Below are 10,329 nucleotides of genomic sequence, written 5' to 3'. Positions count from 1 at the left end.
AAATGTGTGCTCTATCCATTGGGAAGCTTTCTCGAATTAAAAACCGTCATAAAATCCAAGTTAAAAGAAAAAGAAACAGAGGTACTTGATCTTTTTAAACCTCTTAGCTTAAACAAGTACTTGATCTTTTTAAAACCTCTTAGCTCAGGTTTTTCTATTTTAACATTTTTCACTTGACTGTCTTCTTTTGTTCTTGGTATAAAGTACATTAGTTTCAGATGATTTTGTACTGAACACCACACTTCCTGCCAATGTAGGAGTGAGAAAAAGGTGAAGTAGGTGAGTTTCATTTTTTTGTCTTTGTTTTGAGGAGTTAAGTTTGTATCTTCTTCTCAGTCCTTGGTTTGGTGTGTGGTTTTCATATCCCTCTCTTTGTTTTATGGCAATATGTTTAAGAATCAACTGCAGGAACTTGCACAAAGAAGCTGTTTCAATCTTCCTTCTTATGCCTGCATCAGGAAGGCCCTGATCACGCTCCATCAAAGCTTCAGTAAATTTTAATGGTGAGATGTTTGAAAGTCCAGCTACTGTACCACATTAAGACAGGCTGAGCATGCAGCTGCTGAAGTTGCTCTCAATGTCCTCTCTACAAGAGGTCCTCAAGGTCTCTAACTGCTAGAATTCTTGTAAGTTCATTTGTTCTTTATTGGTTTAAGAGTAACATATCTGTTCAATTATTTCTACCATCTTATTTTGGTTCTCTCTTTTGGTATGTAATTAAGATGAACTGAATTTATAAGATTTTCTTCAAGAAACTGCTCACAGGGCTGGACTGAACCTCCCTGTATATACCACCGTGAGATCATTGTTGCCTTGTTATATTCCTTATGATGTGCCAAATGAGTAGGAACTGGCTCTGGATTTCCTGTTACTCATGAGCAAGTTGGGTAGTTGCTAAGATTAGCTTTGCAAGCCGACTTTAGGGGTTTCTATGATAGGATTGATAGTTTGGACAAAATTTGTGGTCTTTAATCCTAGAGGCAGAGGAATGAGCATGGTGAGTTATGGAGGAATCTGGGGAGTGATGCACTGGGGGTAAAGAGTGGGCTTGATTTGCATGAATGGTTGAAAGATCTTGTCAAGTAATAGGATTTTATGGTTGTGTTGATACAGTGCATGTCTTACCGCTGTGAAATGTTTAGAAGAGGAATGTGCTTTCTGCTGTGTCCATTTCTAGGAATGGTAGTGGCTGGTTTGCCATTTCTTGTCACCTTTCTGGAACAGTAAAATTGTAGTTTATCATCAACATTTCAACTCCCTTTTAAACAAGTTCAATATACATCATAGTCATTGACACAGGCATCTGCACCTTGCATATTGTTCATGTTTGCATTTCTTCGCTTGTGATGTTTCTTCTGTATTGTTTTCTAACTCAATTTGCCTCAATCAACACTAGGAGGCCTTCATGGGCCCTGTATGTGAAGCTTTAACAAACTTTATCAGTTACCTGTTAACCTTGAAGTGAAGTTAATTTAATTTTTTCATGCTGGACCCTGACTCATGTTTGATATTTCAGGATTTACTTCTTCTTCTGTTGACATCGGGAAGAGATCCTGGTATAATTCCACGCAATGCACACCCTCCAGAGCCAGAAGGCTTTGATGGGAGTGTAGATGTTGGGGCTGGCCAAACTCCACAGTTACGTTTGCCTCGTGTGAAGGAAGTGGAGGTCAATGGGGTCACGATGAAGATTAAATATTGTGATACTTGCATGCTTTATAGACCTCCTCGCTGCTCACACTGCTCAATTTGCAATAACTGTGTGGAACGTTTTGATCACCACTGCCCTTGGGTTGGGCAATGTATTGGGCTGGTAAGTGATCATTTGTTCAGAAGTATGTTAATGAGATCTGTTGAGTAATGTTCCTTCTACTAGTTATTTTCCCCATTTCTTTTTTGATGAGCACATAGTAGTAGCATTGTTGAGTTCATTAGTATTCTAGTTGGCTAGAAGGTGTCAGTTACCTTTGGAGAGGATGAATGATGCCCATATTCTTTTAGATGTTTTATTAGTGAAATACTTTGGTGGGAGGCTATCAATACGTGTGCCCAAACTTCTTGAGCTTGTATATATCTTGTTTGGTCTGTCTTGAAGAAGGAGAATGGAGGGTGAAACATACATTTCCACTCTTGATGCTCCCATAAAGTCTGATGAGTTGGAGCTCATGAGCCTATGATTCTTTTTTCTAAAACTTGACCATTATGTAGATTAAAATTGTTTAAAATGCTGGAAGTTGAAGATTGTTGGAGTTGGTCTTATGGTGTTTTAGACTTATCTTCACCAACATGACTCATGACATGCATACTTTAATTAATGATCTGAAAATTTTCTATTTTTACTGCAGAGGAATTATCGATTTTTCTTCATATTTGTCTTCTCGACTACCCTTCTTTGTATATATGTTTTCGCATTTTGCTGGATCTACATCAGGAGGATAATGGATTCGGAGGAGACAACAATTTGGAGAGCCATGATCAAAACCCCTGCATCAATCGTTCTAATAGTTTACACTTTCATATCTATGTGGTTTGTTGGTGGCCTTACTGCCTTTCATTTATATCTCATTAGTACAAATCAGGTAAGATTCTCTTCCTCTGCTGTTAAAAAATCCTTTCATCCGCTATTGTGTTTATTCTAGTGTTCTAATTTGTAAAACTTTCCCCTTATCTGTCTTACTTTTGTAGACTACTTATGAGAATTTTAGATACCGATATGATCGGAGAATCAACCCCTATAACAAAGGGTTGATGGGAAACTTCAATGAAATATTTTTTTCAAGCATACCCTCGTCAAAGAACAATTTCAGAGCAAAGGTGCCAAGGGAACCTGGGTTACCAGTTCGACCAGTGGGTGGGGGTTTTATGAGTCCAAATATGGGCAAAGCTGTGGATGACATCGAAATGGGTAGGAAAACAGTGTGGGGAGATATTGGCCCTGGGGCTGATCTCTCTGAAGGGCAACTTAACAACAACGATCGAGTAAATGTTAAAGATGGTGAACTAGCTGAATTGTCCCCAGACATAAGGACCACGGTGGAAGAAGGGGAGCGTGCTGGAATACATCCTAGGCGATCTAGTTGGGGAAGAAAGAGTGGAAGCTGGGACATGTCACCTGAAGTTCTTGCTTTGGCTGCTAGAGTGGGGGAATCAAACCGTGCAGGTGGGAGTTGTAGTAATGGCAGCAACTTGACGACTGAGAATAGACAGACATAGCCAGAGCTGTGACAGAAGATGGATTGTAGGAATGGAAGTAATCTGGTTTGGTGGTTTTAAGAGTTGCAATCTTGGAGGTTTCCTCATTCATCTTTATTTAAATTCCATGAGTATCATATCAGTTGCAGAATGCAATACGGAAGAGGTTTGTTTTGGCAGGGTGTTTGAAAGTGTTGGTTTGGCCATTATGGTTTTTAAGAAGAAATGGTGTGTGTTGTATGAGTGAGCTTTCTTTGTCCTGATTTTGTATTTGTGGAATTAGTTAGTATCTAACTGTATTGAATATGTGGATTCAGTCAGTGACATTAGATATCTTTCCCTCTCTCCGGTGACTATAATATATGGATTTAGTTCAAGTGTCACTAGGCTCTCCTTATTGATTGGGACAAATGTTGAGTTGCCCAAAATTTAGCTTGTCCCTGTTCCCAACCTTAGCCTGCATTAATGATGGAAATGAAATTGAATTAGTTGAATCAAAATTTTGCTGACTGGTAACATCATCATCTGATTCGATAATTGTTAGGCTCAATGAAGAGCAGACAAAGACAGATTCTCCGATTTCTGACTTTCCAGAAAGGAAAGGCAAGTGAAAACGTTTGATTGTCAAAGGCAACAATGAATTACGTTCACATCCGATCCTGGTTAAAACTTGAAAAGTTTTAATTCAAATTTGTAATCAATCACTTCATAAAGCATTAGGGTTTAGGGGCTCATCGATTGTGTCTTTGATTCTGGATGTGGTCAACCGGGCGGGTACCTAGTTGATCCAATGTTTTTCTGTGCTACAGTCTTTTAAAATCATTGTCATTATGGTGAAGGGTAACTGGACCATTACTAGACTGGTCTAACTCTGGCTTACCTCACCACCCAATTCAATGCTTGCCCTACACAACATTATTGAAACAAACAATATTAGATAGTAAATAATTCTATTTACTTTTTACTTTACCAATCTAAAATTGTTTAGCTCAAATTATGGGGTCAAATGGGTAAATGTCCTCAAATAAGCTCCAAGCACAAACGAATCAAACTTTAGTATTTGAGCCAATCATATGTCTCGATTCACCTCATGTGATGACTAGACAACACTTATGACAATCTGAAAGTCAAATGTAATGAGGCATCTGTCTGGTGAACTCAAAGTCTGGACCATAATCAAGCTAGTTTTATTTTTGTGAAATCACTTAAATGACCCCTTTTTAAAAGCCAATTTCAAAACTTGACCTCTTTTTAAGTTGATTTATGTATAAGACCTTTGACATTGATTTTCGGCAAAATTGCCCTTATTATAACTCATCCACGCTTATCTTTTCTCTTCACTTATCTTCTCACTTCACAAAACTTAAGGCTATGTTTGGTTTATTATTTTGAGTAGTATTTTAAAAAAAAATTGAGTTGGGTTGTTATTACGAGATGAGATTTAAAAAATAATAAAAACACCCCATAGATTTATTAATTTAGCTAAACACCCTTTACAATAAAACATTAAAAAATAACAAAAACACCCCCATCCACCCATTAAATGCCGGCAGCTGGCTATCACCGTCAGAAGGTGGTCGGAAGTCGCTGTAATGGCACACAACCGGCTGGATCTAGCTAGTCGTGCACCGATATAGCCTTTTTCGATCAGATCCAACATGGATTTAGCCAGAAAATACCATCAACGATGGCCATATCTTGGCCGTCATTGACAACCAAATGTGGCCAAAGATCTAGCCTTCAATGGCTAGATCTTTGGTCATAGATCTGACCTTTTTCGATCAAATCGGCGTACAACCGGCCAGATCCAACCAATCATGTACCATTACGGTGACTTCCAACCACCCTCCGGTGGTAGTGGCCCGCTGCTGGCATTTAATGGGTGGGTGGAGTGTTTTTGTTAATTTTTAATGTTTTATTATAGGGGGTGTTTAGCAAATTAACAAACCTAAGGGGTTTAAAAATAATTGAATATACAGTAAAACCTCTCTATAGTGATACTCTATATAGAAATAAACTCTACATAGTTATAAAAAATTATAGTCCTAATTTGGGATAGTTATAAATAAAAATAAACTTCACATTGTAATAAGTTATAATTTTTCTAATTCCCGTCTTCAGAAAAGTTGTCTTCACATAGTAATAATTATTTGTATATTACCAAAAAATATATGTTATGTTATATTAAAGGTTCAAGATGAAATAAAATATTTATCTAAAGTTATTTGGGACAATGATTTATATTTTAGAGTTGTTATCACATCTTTTATTTTGCTAATATGTAATAACTTGCTAACATGACACCTTCTTGTTGAAGCCAAAATATTTTAGTTTCTCAAGCATGTTTAGAGTTTTATGACACAAAACTTTTTGTATTTCCGTACTATCAACCTTAGGATTATTTCCTTTATCTTCTTGTCTAATTATAGCAATGATTTCTTCTTCGGTTAAAGCATACACGATTTGTTGCTCATTTGGATAATCGAGGAAGACATTAATATCAATTTGATTAGTATAGTGAAATTGTCGAATCTGATCACTCAATTTTGTAATGACTCTTTTATTTTTCTCATCCACTTCATTTATAACTTGCAATTCATCGAAATCGGGGGTCCTTTGCAATGCTTAAAACCATTGGCAATTATCTATGACTTCACATCAATTGACCATGAATCAATTGTATTTATAGTTCCATCAATAACACTTATCTTTGCTGGTTCCAAGACACGGTCTTTTATCCGTTTCAAAAATAGGCAATTGAAGGACTGAATTGAAATCCTAATACTACTAAAATATGAATTGAAATCCTAATGTTGTACTACTAAAACATGAATTAAAAAATAAGAAATCAAAACTATAATTTTTGTAATTACACCTCCATTAAGTTATAACCTCCTTATAGTAATAAAATTAGTTGATCATACCATTATGACTATAGAGAGGTTTTTTACTGTAATAAGATTGAATTTTGAGAATTGGGGAACAAATATGCATTTTGGGGAACCTAGGGGCTGCGTTTGTTTTATTATTTTACTTTTTTTTTTTTTTTTTTTCAAACTCAAAATCATTTTTTCGTCACTTCTCATACGTTAGAATTATTCGTCCAGTGGCACTTGAATTGCAAGAGTTGAACATATTCTAGTGCTCGAGTAAAAATAATTTATTGTTTTACTTTAAAATGAGCAAAATGAGAAAAAAAACGGTAATAAGAATAATTATTATTAATTTATAACATATCGTAGAATTAGTTTTATGTGATAAAATTGATAATGTTAGTTTGATATATACAACTATATATTAGTTAATTATATTTGATATTAGTACATTGAGATATTGTGATATAAAAACAAAACTTTTAATTATATTAATACTTAAACATTAACTTAATGTGAAATGTTTTATAATGAAATTATTTGTTTATAGGTCATAATGACTATGTTCATGCGAGAAAGAATATACCTTGACATCATGTACTAAATCCTGGTTTTCACATGTACTATTTATGTATATTCATCAAAATTTCTTCTGGATAGTTCCAAAATGTAGTCCAGAGAATAACCCAAACTCATAATGTCCAAACTAAGTTTCTACCGTCAACCTCAATCAATCTCCATTGGCAAAGCATCAGGAATATGTACTTCGTTCAATAACACATTGTGTAGTGAAGTCCCTTTAAACTTTATATTCATATCTAAAAGTCCCATAAACACATCCTATAAATTTGTTTAACAATTTCTCCAGTAAATTAGTTATAGAACAAATTTTATCAAATTATTTAAATCGGATTATTCGTCTTACATAACGTGTTAATTACTTAAATCTTACTTTATAATAGTTATTTATTACATAAGTAACTTTTTTTTCTTCTTAATTCTAGGTATATAATAATTGATTTATATTTAAAAATTTAATGTGAAATAATTAATATGTCATTATTGTAACAAAATTTATAATTACTTAATTTAAATCTTTTTTTTTTTTTTTTTGTTACCTCAATATCGCTAGAGTCTAGTCGGACTAGGCTAACAAGACTCTAGCATCTTCAAACACACTAGAGTCCAATTAACCAAGCAAACAAGACTTTACCGACTACAGATCCGTTAGATTTCATTCATCATCCATGGTTTCCATATTTGAACCATTGATCAACAAAGTTTTGAAACAACACCCACGAATATCAACAACTAATCTCATAGTGACAAAAAATCTCAATAACCATGCAAAAAACAACCCTAAAACCTAAATCAATTTTTTTTTTTTTTTTTTATAAACTAAAACCAAATTTGTTTTCATCCAAATGCAAAAAATCTCAAGAACCATACAAAAACAACAAGGAATGCGCTTATTAAGTTTGGGTGAAACGAATCGTCATCATACAATGGAAACTAGAGGAATTTTAATTTTTCTTCCAATCCCATAAATAAAAAAAAAAAAAAAAAAAAAATCAATCACAGTGTAATCGTCTCTTCACCCCAGGTAATACATAAGCAAACTCCATTGAGGACTCACTTCAATTGAAACTGAAGAAATTTTGCTCTTAAATTTCGAATTTCAATTGGGAGGCAGAAATGAATGAAGTTTACGTGACTGTAGTTTGTTTAGTTTAGTGATACTTAGAATAAGGGTAATTTTGTCTTTCTTATTTTAATCCATTTTTTAAATGGGCTTTTGAAAACGGGTGATTTTCCTTTATTTTTAGATAACAGTACTCAGAAAATACAGGGAGTGTTCTGTAATTTTCATTCCCTAACTCTAACTAAATTGTCAAATTACCCCCTACCCCCCACAAGGGCAATTTAATTCTTGGCTTTTTAACTGTTAGAAACTGTGCTCTATTCCATTGGGAAAGCTTTCTCGAATTAAAAACCGTCATAAAATCCAAGTTAAAAGAAAAAGAAACAGAGGTACTTGATCTTTTTAAAACCTTTTAGCTTAAGGTTCTTCTATTTTAACAGTTTTCACTTCACTGTCTTCTTTTTGTTCTTGGAATAGAGTACATTAGTTTCAGATGATTTTGTACTGAGACACACACATCCATGCCAATGTAGGAGTGAGAAATAAGGTGAAGTAGGTGAGTTTTTTCATTTTTTGTCTTGTTTTGAGGAGTTTTAAAGTTTGTTCTTCTTCTCAGTCCTTGGTTGGTGTGTGGTTTTCATATCCCTCTCATTTGTTTTATGGCAGATATGTTTAAGAATCAACTGCAGGAACTTGCACAAAGAAGCTGTTCAATCTTCCTTCTTATGCCTGCGTCAGAGAGAAGGCCCTGATCACGCTCCAAGATTCAAAGCTTCAGTAAATTTTAATGGTGAGATCTTTGAAAGTCCAAGCTACTGTACCACATTAAGACAGGCTGAGCATGCAGCTGCTGAAGTTGCTCTCAATGTACTCTCTACAAGAGGTCCTTCAAGGTCTCTAACTGCAGAATTCTTGTAGGTCATTTGTTCTTATTGGTTTAAGAGGAACATTCTGTTCAATTATTTCTACCATCTATTTGTTTCTCTCTTTTGGTATGTAATTAAGGATGAGACTGGAATTTATAAGAATCTCTTCAAGAAAACTGCTCACAGGGCTGGATTGAACCTCCCTGTATATACCACCGTGAGATCAGGCCCCGGTCATGTCCCCATTTTTACTTGCACTGTGGAGCTTGCTGGTATGAATTTTACAGGTGAAACCAAGACAAAGAAGCAGGCTGAGAAGAATGCTGCAATTGCAGCTTGGTCTGCCTTGAAAAGAAGTATATCTGTTACCCCTTTTTTTTTTTTGGTATTTTTCTCTTATAGACATTAGCATTTGGCATCATTAAAATATCAATACCCATTTGTGCAGTGCAAACTTGGATTCATTGACAAATAAGATTTAGAGATTCGTGAAGAACAGGATCAAGCTATTGTGGCAAGGGTTCTGTCAAGTTTTAGAACTAAATATGAAAACAGAAATGCTAGGAGGAGGGATCAAAACCAAGCGAGAAGGAGAATGTTTAGGGGTCCTAGAGAGAATGTCGCCTTCTCCACTAGTTCTTTACTGCATCAACCGTGGAGGCTCCTGGACTGTTAATGGATTCTTCTGGTTTAGATGGTTCAACTTCAAACACAAAAACAAAACAGCTTTGTATCTCTTCTTCCTCCACCTCCACCTAGATCAACTTCAAAGATCTTACCACCAACTTCACATACATTAGCCTACCCATCAAATAGGCTATTCCACAGCAAGTTAAGGGCAAATCAATAATGGAAGAACATCAAAGGGATGAGGAAGAATGGCTTGGTGGGAAACAAGATTAATCAAGAAACACATCGAAAAGGAGGGTTCAAGCAATTCAAATTCAAGTAGTCTATGGAATAAGTTCTTTATACAGCCTTTCGTCAACCTAGTACCAGCAAGTTAACAGTTCTATGCTTAATAACACAACCCACATCAAAATAATAGGCTTTTTGGGTCACTAAATCCATCTCCAGTCACTACATCAACTCCGATTAAGACACCTTTAGCTTCTCACATGACAAGAAGTATGTACACTGGAGGATTCAATCCTCACAGGATTGCAACAGCAGTTCAAATTAGATCAGTAATCCCAGTTTGTGCAGCACCGCCACCAATGAGAACCCCGTCAACAAAAAACCATCAATGAAGGAAGCTGCAAACATCATCTTCTACTTCTCAGTGCCCTCACAAACAGGAGGAACGGAGGTCTCATCAGCCGGCAGCAGTTCAGTGTTCAACAATCCCACTCAACAACTGGGTTCTGAGTTCAACAAGCTACAATTATGAAGAATAAGACAATGAGAATCTAATATCAACTCCCATGATAGGCATTTTCTTGCCTGTTTAATCACTTGATGGATTCTCACTAAATATGTTTTTGGCCTTTTAAAAAAAAAAAAAAACCATGGTTTTGTTCATGGGGACTGCGGTAAAGTTTTGTCTTTTTTATATATTTTATCCTTTTACATTTACTTTACGCGCGCGCGCGCGCAAACACACACACACACATGGAGAAAGAGAGAGCATTAAATGGGATCGGGGAGTGGGTTGCAGGCGATAAGTCTAAGCGATGAATGAAGGCAGTCTGAAGAAAAGATGAGGGAAAGACAATTGCAGCGATAAACGCAAGCCATTAGGTTGCTTTCTCAGCAA

At 35.6% G+C, this 10,329-nt stretch overlaps 2 protein-coding genes across 2 annotated transcripts; both read left to right on the top strand.

Annotated features, from left to right (window-relative positions):
• The first annotated feature begins 387 nt into the window (after positions 1–387).
• On the top strand, positions 388–9,249 carry LOC116129830 (double-stranded RNA-binding protein 3-like). The gene is given in 4 exon segments (XM_031415560.1): positions 388–462; positions 8,446–8,625; positions 8,713–8,958; positions 9,058–9,249. Coding segments are annotated over 4 exon segments (693 nt in total).
• LOC116129888 (probable protein S-acyltransferase 7) lies at positions 1,406–3,537 on the top strand. Its single transcript, XM_031415624.1, has 4 exons — positions 1,406–1,414; positions 1,517–1,813; positions 2,346–2,579; positions 2,686–3,537. The coding sequence occupies exons 1-4, from the start codon at positions 1,406–1,408 to the stop codon at positions 3,211–3,213; spliced, it is 1,068 nt and encodes a 355-aa protein (XP_031271484.1). The 3' UTR covers positions 3,214–3,537.
• Positions 9,250–10,329: the final 1,080 nt, after the last annotated feature.

This window comes from Pistacia vera, unplaced genomic scaffold (assembly GCF_008641045.1).
Source record: "Pistacia vera cultivar Batoury unplaced genomic scaffold, PisVer_v2 Contig214, whole genome shotgun sequence".
Taxonomy (NCBI): Eukaryota; Viridiplantae; Streptophyta; class Magnoliopsida; order Sapindales; family Anacardiaceae; genus Pistacia; species Pistacia vera.
The sequence above is the reverse complement of the archived record's forward strand: the minus strand, read 5'-3'. Positions and strand labels throughout refer to the sequence as shown.